Source organism: Dipodomys merriami, unplaced genomic scaffold, assembly GCF_024711535.1.
Source record: "Dipodomys merriami isolate MVZ:Mamm:240054 unplaced genomic scaffold, mDipMer1.0.p SCAF_19, whole genome shotgun sequence".
In the NCBI taxonomy this organism is placed as follows: Eukaryota; Metazoa; Chordata; class Mammalia; order Rodentia; family Heteromyidae; genus Dipodomys; species Dipodomys merriami.
In genome coordinates, this window is record NW_027203270.1 from 16,070,250 (window position 1) to 16,092,758 (window position 22,509).

Sequence of the window (22,509 nt, forward strand, 5' to 3'; positions counted from 1 at the left end):
AGTCAGGCTGACAGAATAGTTTGGACCAGAAGGCGGGGCCCGGCAAGGAGGCTGCGGAGGAAAAGAAGCCTCTGGAGGGCGCCCAAGATCTTGGTGTCCAGCTAGGGACCGCGGCAGCCGCCCCAGGCCGAGTGACTCAGTCTCTACCTCTGGCGGGGGCGGTGGGGGGCCGGAGAGCCGCGCCGGGTGCACAGCGAGTGAGGCCTCCGCCCGCCCGGCGGCCCCGCGCTGTTGCTAAGCTCTCCAAGGCCTCAGAGTGAAGCGATCTGGGTGAATCTCATCAGTTACCATGGTAACGCTGCGCCCCAGCCTTTCGCGCTTGGTGGTTGAGGGAAGTGTAGCCAATCAGAAGCTGCGGGCGGTTTCGGGGACCCCTCCCCTTCGCGTGTGGGCGGGGGTCAGGAGGTGCGGGAGGGGGTGTAGGAGGCGGAGCGTAGGCCACTGAGACGTGATGCTTGCACCCGTCCTAGTGCCTGCACGGGGCTTTGCGGGGGACACTTCCGGAGCCCGTGCAGGGTCCCCTCCTTTCCGGAAGAAACATCACTCATGAACCGATCCTTCATGTGGGGTGCAGAGCCTTTTCTGAGGTCTTAAGCCAACGGGCCTTCATGACATGTTGTCGTTATGAGTGGGTTGGAGAACTCATTCACTGGGGGCCACTGGAAATGGCTCGCGTGGGGGATCTGGGTCACTCCTGCTCTGCAGAAGTCCCCAGAAGCTCTGCACAACCATTTCCTATGGAATGTTCTGGTGTCCAGAGATACTCTACTCTCCAGCATGTGTCGCTGCCTAGATATGGTCTGGGCGCAAACGAGTTTAAGCGGTATATACTTAACACAAGTGCCTGAGTCTGGGCGGACGTGTTGTGGGGCGGGGCCAGGTGGACAGTCGCGTCCCGGAGTGTCTATTGAGAGTCTCTGAGAACTTGTCTATCTTCGTCTCAGGATTTCCCCTCACTACCTGCCATCACCAGAGTTCCTGTCCCTCCTTGTGGTCAGGACTTTGCCGAACTTCGCGCAATGTTCATAGACGTGTATACATGGGAACACTCAGTTCAAACGCACAGGGTTCTTGGCACTCATAGGTTCTGTACTTGAGTCTCCAGGTGGGCGCATCTGGACGCACAAACCTGCGGATCTCCAGCTGAGCCCGGCATCTGCGATCCTCCATCCCTCCAGGTGCGCGAGAGCGAGAGCGTGGCCGGGGCGCGCGCGCTCGCAAGGCCGCGAGGTGGCGCCATAGCTGCGGCTGCGGCTGCGCCTGCCAGCCGGGGCAGCCCCAGATAAGAGTGTGCAGAAAGCGCGGCGGGTCTGAGACGCGACCAGGACGCGGGGAGGACGGACCGGCTGGACAGACCGACTGGGGGCCCGGCGGGCGGAGGGCAGCGCAGCCACGTCCCCCCTGGATCCGCCGTCAGCCGGGCCCGGGGCTTCCGACATGCCCCCCAGGTGGGTCCTTGAGTTGGGGACCGGGAGGGACAAGGGACCCGGGACGGTCCGGTACTCGCGCGCTGGCCGCTTCCAGCGCATCCTTTGGTGCGGGCGCCCCGTCGTGCTTGGCGTTCGGGGTTCTGACTGCCTTCCCCAGGGGACTCGGGCGGCAGGGCCGCTGCTCCTTGCCGGGTTCACGGCGAGGTCAGCGGCCCCGGGCCGGCTCTGCCCGCACATGGGCTGGAGACGGAGAGGGGAAGAGCAGGGGAGCCGGCGGGCGGGGCTGGCAGGGGCGCTGCCCTGGCACAGCTCGGCGCCTGGCAGCGGGGCGGGTGGGGCGCGGGCTAGGAGCTGCCACTGCCGCGGGGAGGGAAGCCCGGCCGGGGTGCGGCCGCAGGTAACGGGCCGCGAGGTCGTGCGGGCCAGGCGGGAAATGGAGCCGGGCGGCCGACCAGGAGGACAGGGGAGAGCCGTGGAGTTTGGCTCGGGCCAGGGGGCCGCGAGGAAAAGCTGGGAGCCGAGGGGCCGGGGGTTGGCGCGCTCCTCCCGCCCTGTCTGAAGTTGGGAAACTTTTCCCCAAGTTTGGGGCGGCAGGATTCCGGGGGGGAAGAAGGGGGTCTGGGGGAGCTGGGGCGGGAAGCGCCAGGTCTGCGAGTGCAGAGCCGAGGCCAGGGCTGGGGCCAGAACGCGGGTGGGGCGCAGGCCGGGGGTCAGGGCCGCAGTGGGCCGCGCGCCGTGCCCGCCCGGGGCGCTGCCCCCTCCCTCCCCTGGGAGCTGCGTGGCTCCCCCCGCCCCCCCACCTGCTTCCTGCCTCAGCCTCCTGCCCGATATAACGCCCTCCCCGCGCCGGGGCCCGGCCTTCGCGCTCTGCCCGCCGCGGCAGCCGCTGTCTCCGCTCCCGCGCCACTGCCCCGGGCCCCAAGCAGGGGCTGACAGCCCCCAGCCAGGGCGGTGCCTCGGTGGGCTCCGCGCTCTCGTTCTCCGTGTTATTTCCCCCAACGGGGGCAACTTCTTCCGAGGCGGGAGGGACTTCTTTACTCGGCTCCTTTTCACCCCACTTGGGCAAACTGCTTGGCCCTGAATGACTTTTCCTGAAGCAGACATTTTACTCACTTAAGTCGGGTAACTGTCTGCGAAAGGGTCACTGCGCCTGAACAGTTGGCTCCTTGCGAGTCCCCAGCACCCAGCCCGTGCGCCCGGTAGCGCCTGGGCCTGGAGCACCCAGGCCTGCCTGGCCTCCTCTCCATCCGCAGCCGTCCTCCTTTTGCTCCACACTGTGCTTCGGACCGGCAGGCCTAGGCTGCCGCTCCCGGAGGCCGCCGGTCCTCCCGCGCCAGTGCCCAGGCCGCGGTGCCCCATGCCCCCGCTCAGCTGAGGGGAAGGGGAAGTGGAGCGGCCGGGCCGGGCCGGGCACCGGCGGCCGGGGCGCTGCGTGGCTCTTACCCCGCTGGTGTGTGTCCCCGCAGGAGAGTGTGCTGGGCAGACGATGCTGGACACGATGGAGGCGCCCGGCCACTCGAGGCAGCTGCTCCTGCAGCTCAACAACCAGCGCACCAAGGGCTTCTTGTGCGACGTGATCATCGTGGTGCAGAACGCCCTCTTCCGCGCGCACAAGAACGTGCTGGCGGCCAGCAGCGCCTACCTCAAGTCCCTGGTGGTGCATGACAACCTGCTCAACCTGGACCATGATATGGTGAGCCCAGCCGTGTTCCGCCTGGTGCTGGACTTCATCTACACCGGCCGCCTGGCTGACGGGGCCGAGGCGGCTGCAGCCGCAGCGGTGGCCCCGGGGACCGAGCCGAGCCTGGGCGCGGTGCTGGCCGCCGCCAGCTACCTGCAGATCCCTGACCTCGTGGCGCTCTGCAAGAAGCGCCTGAAGCGCCACGGCAAGTACTGCCACCTGCGAGGCGGCGGCAGCGGCGGCGGCGGCTACGCGCCCTACGGCCGCCGGGGCCTGCGGGCCGCGACGCCGGTCATCCAGGCCTGCTACTCGTCCCCGGCCGGGCCTCCGCCTCCGCCCAGCGCCGAGCCGCCGTCCGGCCCCGAGGCCGCCGTCAACACACACTGCGCCGAGCTTTACGCCTCCGGCCCGGGCCCGGCCGCCGCCCTCTGCATCCCGGAGCGCCGCTGCTCCCCACTCTGCGGCCTGGACTTGTCCAAGAAAAGCCCGCCCGGCTCCTCGGCCCCGGAGCGGCCGCTGGGGGAGCGCGAGCTGCCGCCGCGGCCCGACAGCCCTCCCAGCGCCGGGCCCGCCGCCTACAAGGAACCCCCGCTCGCGCTGCCGCCGCTGCCGCCGCTGCCCTTCCAGAAGCTGGAGGAGGCCGCCCCGACTCCCGACCCGTTCCGAGGCAGCGGCGGCAGCCCGGGACCCGAGCCCCCCGGCCGCCCCGACGGCTCCAGCCTCCTGTACCGATGGATGAAGCACGAGCCTGGCCTAGGTAGCTACGGCGACGAGCTGGGCCGGGAACGCGGCTCCCCGGGCGAGCGCGGCGAGGACCGCGGCGGGGACCCGGCCCTGTCGCCCGGGGGGCCGCCGCTCGGCCTCGTGCCGCCGCCGCGCTACCCCGGCAGCCTGGACGGTCCCGGCGCCGGCGGCGACGGCGACGACTACAAGAGCAGCAGCGAGGAGACGGGCAGCAGCGAGGACCCCAGCCCGCCCGGAGGCCACCTGGAGGGCTACCCGTGCCCGCACCTGGCTTACGGGGAGCCGGAGAGCTTCGGCGACAACCTGTACGTGTGCATTCCCTGCGGCAAGGGCTTCCCCAGCTCGGAGCAGCTGAACGCGCACGTGGAGGCGCACGTGGAGGAGGAGGAGGCGCTCTACGGCCGGGCCGAGGCGGCCGACGTGGCGGCCGGGGCCGCGGGCCTCGGGCCCCCTTTTGGCAGTGGCGGGGACAAGGTCGCCGGGGCTCCGGGCGGCCTGGGAGAACTGCTGCGGCCATACCGCTGCGCGTCGTGCGACAAGAGCTACAAGGACCCGGCCACGCTGCGGCAGCACGAAAAGACGCACTGGCTGACGCGGCCCTACCCGTGCACCATCTGCGGGAAGAAGTTCACGCAGCGCGGGACCATGACGCGCCACATGCGCAGCCACCTGGGCCTCAAGCCCTTCGCGTGCGACGCGTGCGGCATGCGCTTCACCCGCCAGTACCGCCTCACCGAGCACATGCGCATCCACTCGGGCGAGAAGCCCTACGAGTGCCAGGTGTGCGGGGGCAAGTTCGCGCAGCAACGCAACCTCATCAGCCACATGAAGATGCACGCCGTGGGTGGGGCGGCTGGCGCCGCCGGGGCGCTGGCGGGTCTCGGGGGACTCCCCGGCGTCCCCGGCCCGGACGGCAAGGGCAAGCTCGACTTCCCCGAGGGCGTCTTTGCTGTGGCCCGCCTCACGGCCGAACAGCTGAGCCTGAAGCAGCAGGACAAGGCGGCGGCGGCGGAACTGCTGGCGCAGACCACGCACTTCCTGCACGACCCCAAGGTGGCGCTCGAGAGCCTCTACCCGCTGGCCAAGTTCACGGCCGAGCTGGGCCTCAGCCCCGACAAGGCTGCGGAAGTGCTGAGCCAGGGCGCTCACCTGGCCGCGGGGCCCGACGGCCGGACCATCGACCGTTTCTCGCCCACTTAGGGCGCCCCTCGAGGGCCCGCCTGGCCTGCGCCTCGCGGCCTTGTCTTCTTGGGGAGCGGCGCAGCAGCGAGCAGCAGGCACACCGCTCCCGGGACCACTAGTAGCAGCAGCGTCGCCACAGTGGCGGCCCCGCCTCTCTGCGGCCTCACCTGGCCTCATTGCTTTGTGCCTTAGCCCGGGGTGGGGGTGGGGTGGGATGGGGGAGGGAGATTTATATTTTTGATATCAGCTTTGACCAAAGGAGACCCCGGCCTCTCCCCCCTTCTTCCTGTGGTTCGTTGGCCCCCTCCCCCCGGCTCCGTGCTGCTCTTGGGGGGAGGGGTGTCACGGTTCGGGCGCTCTCAGCCCTACCTCCGGCCCTCGCGACCACACCCATTCTCACTGTGAATCTCCCCGCTGGGGTCGGAGCGTCGGGCAGAGTTGGGGAGAGGGAAGGGGACTGAGCCGCCGGAGGGGCCCCTGCCTCCCACTCCCGACCGCCCCGGGACTGATAATGTGAAGTTCCTCATTTTGCACAAGTGGCACTAACCCCAGGGCCAGCCCTCCTCTTTCTTAATCACCTGGGTAAGGAATTCTGGAGCCAGGACTGAGACAGCCCTGGCCTGTCTTCCACTCTGGTGTCTTTCCCCCTCCCCCACCCTCCCCTGGGGTCCCGGACCATATTTATTGCATGCGCCCCGGGTGGCCCCCAGCCCCAGCCCACTATGGGCTGGGTTGGAATTCGGTCTCCTTAGCTCCCTCCTTTTCGTTTGTATATTTCCCATCTTGTACACAGGCTCTCCCAGAGCCGCTTCCATTTTCTATACTCGAACCAAACAGCAATAAAGCAGTAACCAAGGTCCCCAATCCTGCTACTCTCTTGTGCCCCACACAAGGACCTGAGTGGACCACGCCAGGGTCCAGGGTGGCAGGTGTACTAGCTTGGACTAGCAACCCCTCCTCAATCCCAGAAAGAGACTAGTAAGAGGTCGTTTGCTTCATAACTAAAAATTTATTAAGGAAACAAAACCAGGGCTTCAAATGGGACAAGAAGAGAGGATCTCAAGGGAGGAGGCCTGGACCTGGTACCCCAAAGAGTCAGTCTTCTGAGCACTGAGGCCCTTGGCACTCATACCCCCAGACCACTGGCCTGGTTCTCCTGCCAGCCCCAGTCTAGTAATGGTCCTGGGTCCAGAGAAGGCCCAGCATCCTCAGGGAAGCTCCCAACCTCTGGGCAGGCTGGAGAGTCAGTGGGCTGTAGGGGAGATTCTGACTGGCGCGTCAAGATTTACCTTTGCTCTGCTTAAGACCCTGCTTACCCCTAAGTCCTCCTTATCCCTCATCACTTATGGAGTAAGTGATTACTGGTAGGAATCTTCCAGAGTAAGGTGGTGAATAAGGGCACCAGCTAAAGGGCAACAGATTTAAAAGGTAAAGGACCTCCATCAGTTCTTCTCAGAAGTAGAAGGAAAAAAAAGCCAGAAACAGAGTGAATACTCTAGGTTGGATAATGCTTCACCAGGCACTGGACCACTCTATTCTCAGACTGGACTGTTTTAGTCTGGACGCGTCTCTGAGCTCGGAAGCCTGGGAAGGAAGGAAGGAAGATGGGTGGGAAAGCTTTAATAGGTTCCTGCCACAGGTAGTAGAGGAGGAAGATTCAGAGAGAGAACCCCCATGAGGAGGAACTGAAGGGCGGAAGTTGAAGGACCAGGGCCTGTGAAGGAGCACTATAAAGGGGAGGGTGAAGAGATGTTCAGAGGGAGGGTTGGTAAGGGTCTGAAGGCATTTCCCCCAAAAAAGGGATTAGAGCAAAAAGAAGGTCAGGAGGGGAGAGTGAGCAGGTGAGAGGCGTGAGCAGAGTGAGCACCCCACCCAGGAAGTATGAGCCTGAGACCAGATGTCTGTTCCCTCTAGACCCATGGTAGTTCAGGGGGAAAACAAGCGCAAGGTGCAAGAGACACAGATTGGCAGGACGAGGAGGAAGGATGAATGTGTGTGTTTGGGGTGGGGGTGGTGGAGGTTGGGGGCATGGGGCTGCTATTAGGGACAGAACCTAACCACAGGGTCCATGGGGGGAATCTAAGCCTCAGGGAGACAGACATACCCCGGGCACCTTCTTCACAACACAGCCAAAGCCTCTAGGACACATTCATGCCAGAGGTTCTGCAGATTAAAAGGGGTCTGTGATTTCACCTGCCATCTGATGGAAACTAGAACCCCTACCCCATCACCACTAGAGAAAGTGGCCCAGTCCTGGGGGTTAGCAGGCCTTGCCCCAGCCCTGAACGAGACAGGGGGGAGAAAGGCTGAGAGCATGGGCGGCCTGTCTGGCTTGCCCACCTGTTGTCACTGTAGCCAGCCACCTCCCTGCTAAATCTTGGCAGCCCAGGAGGGCCCCAGCAGCTTCCACCCGACCCTTGGAAGGGGCTCTGTGAGGAGCAGCTCCCCCACAGCACGGCCACGGCGTGGGTTGGAAGAGGATGGTTTATTATCTGGGTGGATTGGTGGTTCAGGCACGTGGGCATCTTCTGTGCTACAGTGTGGGTGCCTGGTGGCCTCTCAGGAACGGTTCCATTTTGGGTGGACCCTAGCGTGGCCCCCTCAGCCCACCTGGGCCCACGTAAGGAAGGCTGGGATGTCCCGCACAGGCACATTTCTCGTCAGAGCCTTCACACGCAGGTTCCGGTCATCAGTCAGTAACACCACCTCCCGTAGTAGGCGGATTGGCTCTTCTGTCAACACAGAAAGCAAAAAGACTTCACTGAGGACAGGAAGCAAAAGAGCTGGTAGGCAATTCTAACCTGGGAGGAGAATGTGGTCCTGGAGGGAGCAAGTTCCTTTCTTCTTCTAACTCTCATACTTGGGTTGCACCTCTCCTGCAGCTTAGAGGGTCATGCTGGGCAGGGGCTGGGATTCTGCTCTGAACACCTGCCTGCAACACAAGACTCTGTTCTGCCTTGTGCCTGTGAAATGCCCAAATCGTGGGCCATCCATAGATTGTCTCCAGGACTCTATACTCCTAGGAGTAGAAGTTCCTTGCTTTCTATTCCTGACTGCTTGGCTGGCCCTGAATTCACAAACCTTTCTACACATTTTCTCCCAACTACAGAGACAGAAAACCAGAACAGAACAGAACAGAAATAGCATGCCAGGTTCCAGGTGTGGGGAAAGAGGTTAGTTTGAATGAGCCCTGGGGAGAGGTAGGCAAGTTTCTGAAAGAGTTTTACCAAAGGGGTCCTGGTACTATGGCCAAATGATTTCTTCTATTAAAGTAACCTATATATATCTAACAGTACAGAAGAGTAAAAAGGAAATGAAAAACCAGGATTATCCTCTCAGCTGTCTGGTACCTTAGGGGTAGCTCTGTATATCCTTCTAGATTATGTACATTTCTAAGCACATATACTTTGTGTGTGTGTGTGTGTGTGTGTGTGTGTGTGTGTGTGTGTGGATGTGTGGATGTGAGCGTGTGTGTGGATGTGTTCATGTGTATGCTTTCTCCCTACAAAGCTGAGCTCAAACTAGCTGTATTTACTCAAATGTTATATAAAACACCTTCCTACATCAGAAAATAGCCTTCATTCTGTTTAGATTACTTTATAATCTCTTTACTATCCCTTCCCCTCTCTGACCTTTAATGAACTTAAAACAGGCCAAGTAGTCATGCATGCAAGTGATGCCACCACCTGTGGCAGGCCCACTTGGGTGGCACGTCCACTCTAGTCCCCGGCTGGTTATTTCCTAGCGGAGGCCCAGCAGACAGTGAAGCACAGGAAACATCCTGTGGTGTTCACAAACTGCGTGGGCTGGCGGGGACAGGGGACTGCAAACATCCATGTCCCACTCCAATGGTTTCAGGCTTGCTAGCTCCAGACAAGGAGGCTAAGAACTGGTTTTTAACCTCAAGGAAGAGTTCTGGTGACAAAGGAAAGAGAGGTTCTCAGTACTGATGATAGTGAGAGAAAGGATGGCTTCAGGGAGGGGTGTGGTGGACAGAGGGTGAATTAAGTGGCCAATGGATATAGGGTTTAAGACACCCTCCACTGCCTGGGCCTCCTCTCCCAACCCCTGGGAGGTGAGGTGTGGTGCCTGTTTCTGTGTAGAGCTCCCAGCTGCTTGTCTAGGTCTGTCTACAGCCTCACTGTTCCTGCCCTGGGCCTCAGACAAGGAGTCCCAGGCCTTAGGTCAGCCAACCAAGGCCCAGCGTTGCTGGCAGGGGTCTGCAGGGGTTTCTGTGGATACTTTGAGACATTTTTAACAATAAACATCCTCTGTTTTGACACTGGTAACTTCACTTTGTTAGAAACCAGAGACTGTCATCTTGTCAGGCCCCATCCGCCATAATCCACATGATTTTAAAATTCAACATCGTTTACACATAAACATTTGGTGACGGTTTCTCTGTGAATCTGACAAGTTAATCTGCTAAGAATTCACACTGACAAATGGGGTTTGATTACACCGGCCGTTGCTGATGTAATTCTGATAGAGGCGGTCCTGAGGATGGCAATGGTTCTCACAGGCTGCTGGGGTATCCTGGGATGGCAGCAGTGGTGGAGGGACTAATAGGGCCAAAGCCCAAATGCATCTGTGCTAACCAAGGCTAAGCAGCATGGGAGCCATGCTTCCTCCTAAGGCCCTCTGCAACCCTGTCTACCTCTTCCTCAGGAGTGTCCTTCTCAGCAGGACCCCTGGCAGAAGCTCTGGCCTTGTGACCAGCCCTTGGCAGAGAGACTCAGACAGAGGGAGGGCTACGCTAGCTAACGTGGGTGCGGTGAGGCAGAGAGAAGACAATCCCTATGCCAGCATGAGAGCCAGGGCTAGTACACGATCAGAGGAGATAGAGGAGTAAAAAATTAGAAGAGCTGGGCACTGGTGGCTCACGCCTGTCATCCCAGTTACTCAGGAGGCTGAGATCTGAGGATCACGGTTCAAAGCCAGCCTGGGCAAGAAAGTCTGTGAGACTCTTATCTCCAATAAATCACCAGAAAACTGGAAGTGTGCTGTGGCTCAAGTGGTAGAGTGCTCGCCTTGAGCTGAAGAGCTGAGGGACAGCGCCCAGGCCAGAGTTCAAGCCCCACGACCAACAACAACAACAACAACAACAACAAAATTAAAAAAAAATAAAATTAGAAGAAACTGACCACCTATATATAATTAAGACAGAAATTGTAAGTTTAAGTCTCAAGTGGCTCAGGTAGAGCCCCTGTCTAGCCACCAAAAAAAAAAAGGCAGAAATTCAGTGATGGGAATTACCAGCTCTGCAGATGATACTAAGCTAGGAGGTGCTAGAATTCCTTCCAAAAGAAATGTTAGAATCCTGGGAACCAGGAGCAGAAAACTCCCGTGTGTCATTGGGCTTGTAGTGCTGTGCAGAAGGCTCAGGGGTAAGGTTAGGTCATCAGGCAAGAGAGCCCCAAGGTGGGCCTCTGCTCACCAAAAAGATTCTTGCAAACGAGGCTGTTGGCTCAGTCCTCAAAATTTTCCCTGCCTCCAATTCTAGCCAGTCCACAAAGTGCACAGCTCCCAGCCACAGGACTGGGAGTAAAGGCCTAGCCCTTGCTGGGGAGGCACCTCTGCCCCAGGCTCATTACAGGGTAAACTAACACGGGTAGGAGTGCGGCCACTGGGGATCATACTCCTCAGGGCTGCAGAGGTCTGGATGCAAGAGACCACAGCCAGAACAAGCTACACTGAATCATAAAGACATTCTTGCTGTCAGAGGGAACTCACCAAGGACCCAAGAAAGGAAATGGACACAGGCTGAGTAGGAAAGCTCACTGCCTAAAGCTGGGCTTCCTGAGCTAGGCCAGCACCCACCTGCCAGTTTCTGGGTGTGGAGGAACTAGGCCAGGAGGTCTGACCTGGAGGGCAGGAAATGTGCTTGCTTCAGTCTCGCTTAGGCCATCCTGGACTTCCCAGAGCAGTCAATGGAGGGACTCTTCCCAGGGGCTGAGGATGGGTGAAGCAGGGCAGGGGGAGGGAGGATTCTGAGAAGGGGCTAAGCCTTACCTTTGTTGGTAGGCATGAAGTCCTTAGCCTTGTCTTTGCAGTAGTGGAGGCAGCAAGAAAGGATCAAGTCATCATTGTTACCCTGGAGAGAGAGAGAGAGAGAGAGAGAGAGAGAGAGAGAGAGAGAGAGAGAGAGAGAGAGAGAGAGAGTGTGTGTGAGAAGCACCACTGGGCAGGAGGGGGCGCCATGTGGAGGCAGAGGTATACTTCCAGGGCCATGTCCTGGAGTCCCTGTCATGTTAGTCTGGCTCTGCTTGAGCCTGTGCTGAGTGATGTAGGGGACAAGGAACTCCCCACTCTAGTTCTTGAAGGTGGCTGCTCCTCGGCTGCTTAGACTGGTAGGACTTTCCTTTAGTTGTTCCATTCTGGAAACCCTGGTCTAACAGTGAGCTGTGGGCATTCCCTCTCTGCTGAGGGTCTTACCAGCTGGCCAGTGATGTCTTCACTGCGAAAGGCGATGGATTCAAGTTCATTGCCACGGCTAGTCAGGGCCCGTAGACAAGAGTCCCGACTCTCAAATCTTCGCTCGAGGAACTCAATAGACTTCCGGGCCTTTTCTTGTACCACACGGGCATAGCCCCCTGCCCGGTGGTCTGTCTCCTGTCCTTTGGCCAGGCCGTCCAGTTCATTGATCACTGATAAGACAGAGCCCAGAAGGTGTCAGCCTCAGCAATCTGCAGTTATATGAGCCTTCATCCTAGGCCTCTGTCCACTTGCTTTTCTGGCCATCCCTTCACAGACCACAGAGGTACCTTCCTCCCCAGGAGTCTTCCAGTGAAACCAGAGGAGGGACAGGAAGAGTCCCCAATGTTTACAGTGTCCTGTCCCTTTTCTGTCTCTTTCCCTGGGCCTTGTCTTCCTCCTCAGAGGATCGAACCGGACCCCTTTATTGCATTCTTTAGTGGCAGATCAAATCAAAGGGTGCTTCAGAGAGTATATAGTATCAGCGTTTGGGGAATCCTACCCACCGATAACAGTCTAAGAGGGGCAAAGTTCTACATGCCCCCTCTCTGACAGAGTGCAGGGAAGTCAGCACAGAGTAAGGACAGTCATAGATTCACTTGCAAGTGCCCTGGTGTTTCTCAAAACCATAACCCTGGCACATTACCTCCTTGATACTGTGTGTGTGTGTGTTGTGTGTGTGTGTGTGTGTGTGTGTGTGTGTGTGTCTTTGCCTGTCTGCCTGTCTATGTGTCTGGGACATGGCTTCATTTCTGGTGAAGATTCTTTCCAAAATTCCAGCCAAAAGCCTGAGGTCAAGTGGGAAATATGCAATCCTTGGGGGCTCCGGGAGACTTTGGGGTCTGAGGCCTCTCTTTAGTACAATGATTCATGGCTTGAGTCGGCATGAGCATGCTGTTCCATAGTGAGCCTGGCACTCATTGTCTGGGTATTCAGAAACACTTTCTGAAAAAGGGCCATGTGGGAAGAACACACACACACACACACACACACACACACACACACACACACACACACACACACACACACACACACACACACACACACACACACACACACACACACACACACACACACACACACACACACACACACACACACACACACGATGCCCTTGCTTTTAACAATCTGAGATTGAAGTGTCCACACAATGCATGGCTGAGATTGGGGAACGGTGGTGGATGGGTATATGGTACAGCAAACAGAACATCAAACAGGAAAAATTGGTATTCTATCCCAAAATCTGCTTCCAAACTAAACAGGCTTCAAAGGGGAAAACTTGTTTGTGCTTCTGCACCAGGCGGGACTTCTCAACACTGGGGTCAGGCCTAAGGAGCATGGAGCAGGTTAAAGAGCACAAGAAACAAGCAAGCAGGGAAAGATGTCGGCTTAACCCTTTGTTGTTCTGGACATTGAGCAGGAATCCACCGAGGAATACATAGGAGTGAATAGGAGCTGTTCACAACAGCCCTCGAGCAGAGAGGGCAGGGGCCTGCCCAGCTGAAGCAGATTTGGAGAGGCTGGCTAGTGTGATGTGTGGCTGCGACACAGCTGTTAGTTCCCAGTGCCCTTGGAGATCATCAATTTTGTTTACCTATGTCCTCTAGATTTTCTTATGATTCCCTCTCCAATCAAATCTGGATTGCCATATGAACCCAGAACCAAAGGTCACAGCTCTTCTCTTCACTGTATCTCTCAGGAAGGAGACTGAGCACACAGTAGGGGAACAAGTGAGGCAAGTGACTAGGAATCCTGCTGGCCTGGGAAGGTATCTGAGGTACCTATTTGGAGCTCATGAGATGTGAGCAATCTCTTTGTTAGAACAATTTCCCAACCATTTAGAGAGAGAGAGAGAGAGAGAGAGAGAAGTTCAGTTCACTTTCTTTTCCCTGAAAACCTCCTGGGAGGAAAGTACAGAGGCACATCCTGAAAGGCCAAGGCAGCCCACCCTAGGACCTAGCGAAGCAACAGGGAAGCTGGCTGTGATGATCTTGCTGCTGTGCCCTAGGACAGAAGTTGCTCCTCTTTTGAAGTGCAGAAAACCTTCCCTTAGGTCTCAGGGCCTGGGTTTAAGAGGTTCTGGCCAGGCCACATGGGGAGGGGGAAGGAAGACGAGGAGGGTGGAGGAGGGAGGAGGGCTGCTTCAGTGCCAACATTCTCAGGTGGTGCTAACGTGTTTCCCACAACCCCCCAGGGTTCTACAGGCTCTGAAGGGGCGGATGTTTCCTGCCCTTTGTTTCCATCCCCATCTGGCACTAAGACACTTGGGACTGGGAGGGAAGGCCCAATGGAACATCTTGGCATGGATGTCAGAGGTGGCTTGGCAGGCAGACTGCCAGTCTGGTGGCTTTTCCAGAGGATAGGGCTCCCAAACTTGCTTGAAGGGACTGCTGAGAGGGGTATAGAAAAGGCCTGAGCTCACCACCATCTTCCATACCTTCTGCTCGTGTGTCAACTAGATTCAACAGGAGCTCACAGCCCAAAGCCATCCTAAGGCTGATCTACCATAGAACTTCAAGAATTAAGGGTGCCCAGAAAGTCTCTCAGAAGCAGCTCAGCAAGGAAAAGCAAGCTTGCTGGGCCCTTAGCTGCTGACCCCTGCACCAGCTCCAGTGACCAGTGGTAAGCACTGAAGTGGTAGGAATCTACAGCCAAGGGCTTGCTCTGGAGGGTTCCTGTCAGCCTGGCCTTGGGATGACACTGGGCCAGAAGAATGCTACCTCAACCCAACAGAATGATCATGAAAAGCTACAAGACAATCAGACCAAAGGCATCTAACCACTTCAAAATCCTCCCAGCCTCCCTGCCAGACCACCCAGCAGCACTGCCGTTATCTGCCAGGGCTGAGTGTTTACCAATAACGGGAACCAGCTTTGCTGTTTTACTGCAAGCTTTATAAGGATAAAAACAAGGGCTGGGCTCATGCAGCCGCTGGTTGCTGGGACACAGGAGTCCATTTGCTCAAGCAGTTTAAGCCATGGATCAGCCATAATAATTTGAACTGCTTTGATTATTAAACAATTTTCCTTGCCCCACGCATTCCCTGCTTCCCTGCAAATCCTGTCTTACACACGCACAGCAGGGCTCTGCCTGCCCGGCCCAGGCGTGGGGCGTGAATGGAGGGGGCTGTTACACATGTGTAGGGCTACTCTGCCTAGCCACTCACTCACCAATGAGAGGAACCACCAGGATGTACTTCCTGCTCTCCAATAGTCGTGCCAGACTGGCCAGGTGGTCAATGAAGCCGTTGGTGTCAGGTACGAGGAACAAAGGTCTGATCTCCAGCTCCATCTGTCTCATCTGACTCTGGTCCTCCAGCACAGCCTACAGGGACACAGAGTGTAAGGGAGCCAGAGAATGAGCAAGCAAGCAGGTGGGTGAGCCAGGGCCCTGACTCAACAGTGTGTCAGTATCCTGACCCCCTCCAGAGGTGCAGCTGGCCTGTCAGGCCTGAATCAAAATCAACATGGACCAAATGGCTATCAGGAAATAGGGTATCACTAAACCCTGCCTATGATAGAAAGGACCCTGATGGTATTAAATAGAAAAGGTCTCTGAAAACAGAATCTTGGGCTAAAAAAATCAAGGAGTTCATTATCTGGAGAGGAAAGGGGTTTCATGGACATTATCCAGGCACAATACACAAGGTCACTTCTGAGTGCAGGCCTTTAGGAATATCCAAAGCAGAATTTGTTATTTCAATTGAATTCACTGTGTACTAAAACAAACCCATTAAAAACTGGATAAACAAGAAAACAAAAATGTGGCAAAGTTAATGGCTATGTGAAAAAGTGCTATTAACTGACAACTAATAATTAACTGGCCATTAATAATCAGTCTTCTGCAGCAGTAAGAGTATATACAGTGAAGTGGATTAAGTCCCAACTCACAGGCATGCCAAGCCAACACCCAGACCAATCAGAACTTCCACCATCTTCCCTCTCCTGGAATGGTGTTTTCTAAACGTTGGCTTTTTTGGCTCTACTTTGACTCTTTGCCATAACCTTGTAGGAGTGATACTATTATTGACTTCATGTTTTCTTTCTTTCTTTCTTTATTTTTTTTGGTCATGGGGTTTGAACTTGGCCTGGCACTCTCCCTCAGCTCTTTGGCTCAACGATAGTACTCTACCACTTGAACCACAGTGCCACTTCCTTTTCTTTTTGTGCTGGTCCTAGGGCTTGAACTCATGCCCTGGGTGCTGTCCCTGAGCTTTTTTGTTGTTGTTGTTGCTGTTGGTTTTGGGGCTTGAACTCTGGGCCTGGGCGCTGTCCCTCAGCTCTTCAGCTCAAGGCAAGCGCTCTACTGCTTGAGCCACAGTGCCACTTCAGGTTTGCTGGTGGTTTATTGGAAATAAGAGTTTCACGGACTTTTCTGCCTGGGCTGGCTTTGAACAGCAATCCTCAGATTTCAGCCTCCAGAGTAGCTGGGATTACAATAGGTGTGAGCCACCAGCACTAGGCTCATGTTTTTTTTTTTGTTGTTGTTGTTGTTAGTTGTGGGGCTTGAACTCTGGACTTGGGTGCTGTCTCTGAGTTCTTCAGCTCAAGGCAAGCGCTCTACCACATGAGCCACAGCACCACTTCCTCATATTTTCTTTAGATGGACTTTCTGCTTAGGTTCTTCTTCAGATCTGCTATCCTGGGTTTCGAGGATTTGATGATAGCTACTCATGTCTTCCTAGTACAAGCTAAATCATCATAATAAAAATTCAGTATCCACCCACATCACCATCCATCTCACATGATACGGCAGGTGTGCGCACAACTTTTACCTCTCAGAAGCCCATTGGCCCAGGGCTTGTCTATCCCAAAGACTTTCTTGCACATAAGTGAAAGTCCAATATTCCCAAGCCTGTCAGTTTGCCATGCGTGACTGTGGCTTGTGAAGACATGCCTGGATATACCTGTCACAGTAGAACATAGTCATTACTGTGCTGTTCCCTTTGTGGGGGGGACAGGGCCAAGAAGTGAACTGATTTGTTGTCATCTGTGCCAGACAGCATACAGGTTGCTGGGTACCAACAGAAATCTTACAGGACAGGGGAGCAGGTTTTAGGCCCCATCACACCCATTCATAGCCTCTTCCTGCAACTGCAGAGACATAGACACAGGCATTGGGCCGGGGGAAAGTAGGTGCGTGCCAGCTGGGATGGGGCCTACAGTGTTGGGCCTGGCCACCAACAGTCAGTGAGGAGGATTCACTAAGAGTAACAGTAAAACTGAAAGGGCATGCCTTTAAATGATGGGGGTGGCTTCTCTGTGACCTGCCAGGGACCTTTCCCTATGAGTAAGTTGCTGCTGCCACTGCCACCACATCTGGTAAAGGCACAGGCCGCAGGATGCTGGCAGCATGAGAAATGTGGCTGAGAGGCTCAGTCTGCTGAAGTCTTCCTACTGATCTCACTTCAATAGGGGAAAATACCCCTACTGCCAGCCATCTTCCTAGGGACCCTGGTCACTGCTCCTTCCCAGAGGGCTGCCAACGGGAGAGTGACACACTCTACCACTCTTGGCCTGAGTATTTCTTTTTTTTGGGGGGGGGGGTCCAGTCGTGGGGCCTGAACTCTGGCTTGGGCAGCGCTGTCCCTCAGCTCTTCAGCTCAAGGCTAGTGCTCTACCAATTATGAGCCACATTGCCACTTCTGGCTTTTTTTTTTTTTCCTGCTTATGTGGTGCTGAGGAATCAAACTCAGGGCCTCATGCATGCAAGGCAAGCACTCTACCACTGAGCCACCTTCCCAGCCCTGCCTGAGCATTTCTTAAGAGCAGGTTCAGTAAACAAGATTCTGCCCTTCTTCCTCATGCAGAGGAGCGTCGGCATTCCTGTTCTTCCTTTACCCAGGCTTCTCTTTCTTTATGTAGCTCTTCCACTGTCAGGACTGCTTTTCCTAGTACCTTAGACCCTAGAACAAAAACACTGCCATATGGCTTGGGGGAGATGGGGGCCAGCGGCACCTGTGTAACATAGGCCCAGGACCTAAGCAGTACCTCTGCTACTTCTCTCACACTTGCTATGAGAAATGACCCTACTTGAGGCAGGGACTGGTGGCCTATGCTTGTAATTCTAGCTACTCAGGAGGCTGAGATATGAGGATCATGTTTTGAAACTAGCCTAAGCAGGAAAGTCTGTGAGACAAAACTATAAAAAAAAAAAAAAGCTAGAAGAAGAGCTGTGGCTCAAGTGGTAGAGCGCAACCCTGAGCAAAAAGAAGGTCAAGGACAGCGCCCAGGCCCAGAGTTCAGGCCCCACGACTGACAAAAAAAAAAAAGAAAGAAAGAAAGAAAGAAAGAAAGAAATCACCCTACAGTCCTGATTTGACTCCATCAAGTAGATTGCTGGCTACCATTTTCTCTCTGTGTAAACCATTAATTACCTCCTTAGACCTTGACTCATCCTACATTTATGCTGTCAGTAGGCAGGACGCCCTTTAAGCCAGGTAGCTACAGGAGGCTAAAGGCGGTTAGCACACCTGGTGTTCTGGTGACAGGGCAGAGGCAAAACCTGTGGGGCCAGGGAAGCTGTAATTTCCCTAGGTTCCTAGAACTCTGGCTTGTGGCTAGAAAGGTGAACTAGCTACAGCCTCTTAGGGAGGTGGCAGCCAGCTCCCTGGGGGTGGGGCAGGGCCAAGCTGTGTGCGGGTGGTCAAAGCCGAGCTGCCCTCATCCGGTCCCAGGGACGCCTGCAGACAACTTCCCTTAACCTGGTTCTGCCCAGTGAGTCACTACACAACTGCTTCCTGTTCCCCACATGCCCTCGTGGAATCTCAGGAGATTAGACAAGGCTGCAGCCTCTTCTCCCAGGGTACCAGTGGGCCTTAAGGGGGTTATACCTAGATTGCAAAACTGGCTTAATCCCCTTAAAAAGAATGGCAGCTCAAGAAGGGCTGGGAGTCCGCAGGCACTCTTCTATGGGTGTCTGTGTTTCCGGCCCTTTCTGAGTGGCGCTGTGTGTGTTTAGCATTTGCCCTCCCAACTTTTCCAGATTTTACCCGTCAGATTCCTGGCAGCTGTGCACGGCGCCTGTGCCGGCCGTCACGTCCCATTCTGATCTCTGGGTCGCACGGTGAGAGAAGGACACAGGATGCGCAGGGAGTGAAAAAGTGATGCTGGTGGGGAGAGTGCCAAGTCCCCGCTCACAGCCATGGGATGCTTGGGGAGAAGGGGAAGCATGCTGCTGTGGAGTTCAGAGGCCGGTAGTGAGATTTATTTTTGTTTGTATGAATAAAAAGTTGCAGAAGCCTCGGGTGGGGGTGGGGGTGGGGGGGTGCAACTGGAATGCTGAGATTCAGACGGCCTGGCCCTGGCCTGAAGTCAAGTGTGTGGAACCCTTCTGACTTCAACTCAGCCTGGGCCGCACCAGTCCTTGGACAGTGCCCGGGGAACCCAAGGAAAGTATAGGCGCTTCCAAATCAGACTGGTGTCAGGAAGGACCACATTGGCATAAAGTATAGGAACGAAAAGGAACTTAATTCAGTTTCTGGAAGATGTTATCTAACCAACTTTGCTTGAGGTATAGGAGCTTCCTGGAGCAAGCTGGTAGAGAACTGGCCGGCCGTGGGGGAGGGAGGGGAGTCAATTGGCTTTGAACCATAATCCTCAATCTCAGCTTCCTGAGTAGCTAGGATTACAGGTGTGAACCACCTGTGCCAGGCACTACTATTGATTTTTAAAAACTATATGGATAAAAAAGCTGGGTGCTAGTGGCTCACACATGTACTCTTCGCTGCATGAGAGGCTGAGAATGGGAGGAGCAGTTCCAGGCCAGTCTGGACAAAAAAGTCCAAGAGACTTCCCAACAGAGGAAGCTGGATGTGGTGGGGTATGCCTGTCATTCCAGCAATGACAGGAAGTCTACCATAGGCAGATCAAAGTCTAGACATATGCCTGAACAAGAAGTGTGATCTTGTCTCAAAAAAATAACCAGCAAAGTTGGGCACTGGTAGCTGTAATCCTACCCTACAGGAGGCCAACATCCAGAGGATTGTGGTTCAAGGGTCAACTGGCAGAAAAGTCTTCGAGATTCCATTTCCAAAATAACTAGCAAAAAGTCATAGGCATGGCGCAAGTGGTAGAATACCAGTCAAGCAAGCAGGCTGAGCAAATATGAGGCCCTGAGTTTAAACCCCAGTAATGGCCAGAAACAAGTGTGTGTGGATGTAAATGAAAAGGGAAAAAAGTGGGGGAAGAGTGAATAGTTGGTGAGATAATCATTGGCAGAAACCAAAGGGAACGGATAAATGCGTTGAATATATAAAGCAGGCAAGAGCCTCCTTTGGGAGCAGCAGGAGTGCATCATATAGGTACACTGCCAATGGGAAACTGCTGCTTAGAATCCTCTGATGTCTGAAAGTACCATAAGATTCAGCATATACTAACCCTTCAGGGAGCCTATTTCTTACAGTGTCTTTTACAGTACCTACCATAAAATATTGGGCAATTTGTTTTGTTGGTTTTAGGACAGGGTCCCTCTACATTGCTCAGGCTGGTCTCAAACTCCTAGACTCAAGTGATGCTCTCCTCTCAGCCTCCTGAGTAGCTGGCAACACAGGTGTGTGTTACCTTGACTGGTTTAGGACAGAGATTAATGTATCATAGGAGTTCTATGACCTCAATCACAGAGTCTCATAGTAATTGACTTGACTATTAACCTTTGTTCTGAAAAGGCCAGATTTCTGCCTTTCACTGTGGAGAAGGAGCAGAGCTAGGCATGACACTTTGGAGCTTTGTTCCAGTCCACAGTGCAAGGGAGTTTCAGCAAAGGCTTCACCATTCTGAGGGAGGACAGGATCCTGGGGATGCTGCAGCTGGAGCCAATAAGGTGGGAGAAGCCAGAGTAAACTGGACGCCCGCACCCTGGTGTGGAGAGGCTGGAGTGGGCTTGGGCGGTGCCGGGCTCCGCAGGCTGATGTGCTTTCCTGCCTTGGCGTGAACGTGCCCCTGGCCTGGTATTATGTTGGCTCCCACCCTGCCTCCGACAGCTAGGAGCCAGGGCTGAGTGTCTGCCTTCCGCTAGCTTCCATACAGGTGTTGGGGGCTCTCTGCATACCCCATTGTTCCACAACCCCCCTCCCCAGCTGGGTGGCAGTATGAGCAGACTGTGACTATATTTAGCGTGAAACTCCTGGGGCTACCACAAAGGAGTGACTGCATCTTCAGGAGGGTGGGTGGGCGGGAAGGGGACAGGGGAGCAAAGCTATTTTCAGAACATATGTCATTGCTGGCTACAGGGCAAGACTGTGGCCATAATGCAGAAGGAAACAATAGCTGTGGACAGAGGAAGAGCCTGTTATGTTTCAGGTGGGATGTTTGCAACTGCTCAGGAAACCTGACCCCGCCCGACAGGAGCACAAATCACAGCACAGCCTCATGGAGGCAGGGAGGAGGCAGGGGATTCACAGGGCCAGGGCCAGTATGAGGTGCCAAGAGGCCACGCCTCATGCCTGAAGGAGGATTTTCAGTGACTGCTTGGCCCTGGGGGCCTGGTTAGGAATGAAACACTTCTGACCAATTTCCCAGACAAACCATGTACCCTGCTCTGGTCTCTGGACACTTCCCAAGAATGGCAGTGGGAATGAGAAGAACTCAGGCTGAGAGCAGGAAGGTGAGCAAGACCAACCTACCAGGAGGCACTTTCTCAGGCAACAAGGCGAAGCCGGGCCTGAGCCAGAGAGTGTGGCCTCAAGCCCTGGGTGGGCGGACTTGTGCCCCCCACATCCAGGGCCCTGCCTGGACTCTATAGCTCCAGCTGCACAGGCCCCAGAGCTCCCCACACCCCTTTTTTGACCTCCAATCGGCCCCACTTACCAGCCTCTGTGCAGTGCCGGAAGCGGGGAGGGACAGGCTACAGAGGGAAGGCAGAACTCACCTCCCCCATCCCCACAGATGAGCTGAGGCCCAGGGGTTTCGGTGGGAGCAGCAGGAAAGTGGGGGTGTGGCCCCCGATCTCACTTGGACTTTATAGCTATCCTGAGGGCCAGTGGGATTTTCTTCAACCCCATCTTCATATCCCCTTCCCCAAACATGTGTGGTTCCTGTTTTGCTGCATCTGTAAAAGGCACTGGGAGCTGGGGACTTGCCTTACACCTCTCGGTTAACACCCCAGAGACTGATGGGGTTCAGAGCAGTGTAATTTACAGCCCATCTCTCCGATCTTAATTCACTCGATGCTCCTTTCTTCCTTATTGTATTAGTGTGACCTAGGTACCTGCCAACAATAATGGCCTCTCTAGCTAGGAGCCTCTCCCTCACTCCCAGGACAATTTATACCTTTTCCTTGGGATTTTCCCCCTTAAATTAAACAAAAAGAGGAAAAAGAGAGAAGGTTAACATGGGTTTGGAGCGCTGAAGCCCCGTGGTTCTGGGCAGGGAGCCAATGGCCCGAGGGCACACACATGTGTGTGCTCTCCCAGAAGGGCCTTCACCGGCCCTGTTTTACAGCCACCTCGGCACAGACTCCAGGGTTCACGCATATGGCCAGACAGATGTGTCTGGCTTACGTTCAAGGCTGGAAAATGAAGAATTATGGAAGTGAAGGGCCCCGGGCATTAAAGAGAGGGGGGGAACTGGAGGGGGGAATTTTTCCTCTGCTGAGAAATCCTCCTGTGGCTATGAGGCTGGAGGAAGGAGGCTGACAGGAGGCAGGGCCGCCAGCAGTAGTGCATGTGGGGCCTGTTCTTAAAGGGGCCATAGCAGTCTACACTTTTGCAGACCATAGCATGCCTTTGAGGACAGGGCCAGCCAGTGGCACTGAAAGTCAGTCATATTAGGCTTCCATTTATTAAGGTTACTCATTGCTTGAGTATCCAAACTAGACACGGCACTCTGGCCGGAGTTGGATCCTTGTCTCATTATATAGGCCAGGCTGGCACTGAACTTGCTGTGTAGCCCAGACTATCCTCAAACTCTTCTGCCTCAGCTTACTAAGTGCTGGAATTTCAGGCACAGGTCACCATATCTGGCCCTACTTTTATTTTATTTTTATTTTGTGTGTGTGTCA

The 22,509-nt window shown here is 55.5% G+C and overlaps 2 protein-coding genes across 4 annotated transcripts in view; one reads left to right on the forward strand and one right to left on the reverse strand.

Annotated features, from left to right (window-relative positions):
• Positions 1-1,312: 1,312 nt before the first annotated feature.
• On the forward strand, positions 1,313-5,896 carry Hic1 (HIC ZBTB transcriptional repressor 1). The gene is made up of 2 exons (XM_070027485.1): positions 1,313-1,448; positions 2,897-5,896. Exon 2 carries the CDS (start codon positions 2,917-2,919, stop codon positions 5,053-5,055), a length of 2,139 nt encoding a protein of 712 aa, XP_069883586.1. The 5' UTR covers positions 1,313-1,448; positions 2,897-2,916; the 3' UTR covers positions 5,056-5,896.
• Positions 5,897-7,502: 1,606 nt separating this feature from the next.
• Smg6 (SMG6 nonsense mediated mRNA decay factor) overlaps positions 7,503-22,509 on the reverse strand; it is a 249,198-nt gene continuing 234,191 nt past the window's right edge. For all 3 annotated transcript variants that reach the window (XM_070027479.1, XM_070027480.1, XM_070027481.1), the window contains exons 16-19: positions 14,682-14,835; positions 11,473-11,684; positions 11,050-11,131; positions 7,503-7,769 (exon numbers count right to left, since the gene is read on the reverse strand). In XM_070027479.1, the coding sequence (XP_069883580.1) occupies positions 7,639-7,769; positions 11,050-11,131; positions 11,473-11,684; positions 14,682-14,835 (579 nt within the window). In that variant the 3' untranslated portion in view covers positions 7,503-7,638. The remainder of the gene's footprint in view (positions 7,770-11,049; positions 11,132-11,472; positions 11,685-14,681; positions 14,836-22,509) is intronic.

Bases quoted from the DNA above. Each gene is read 5' to 3' on its own strand.
- Hic1 (XM_070027485.1), top strand. From the start codon at position 2,917: ATGCTGGACACGATGGAGGCGCCCGGCCACTCGAGGCAGCTGCTCCTG.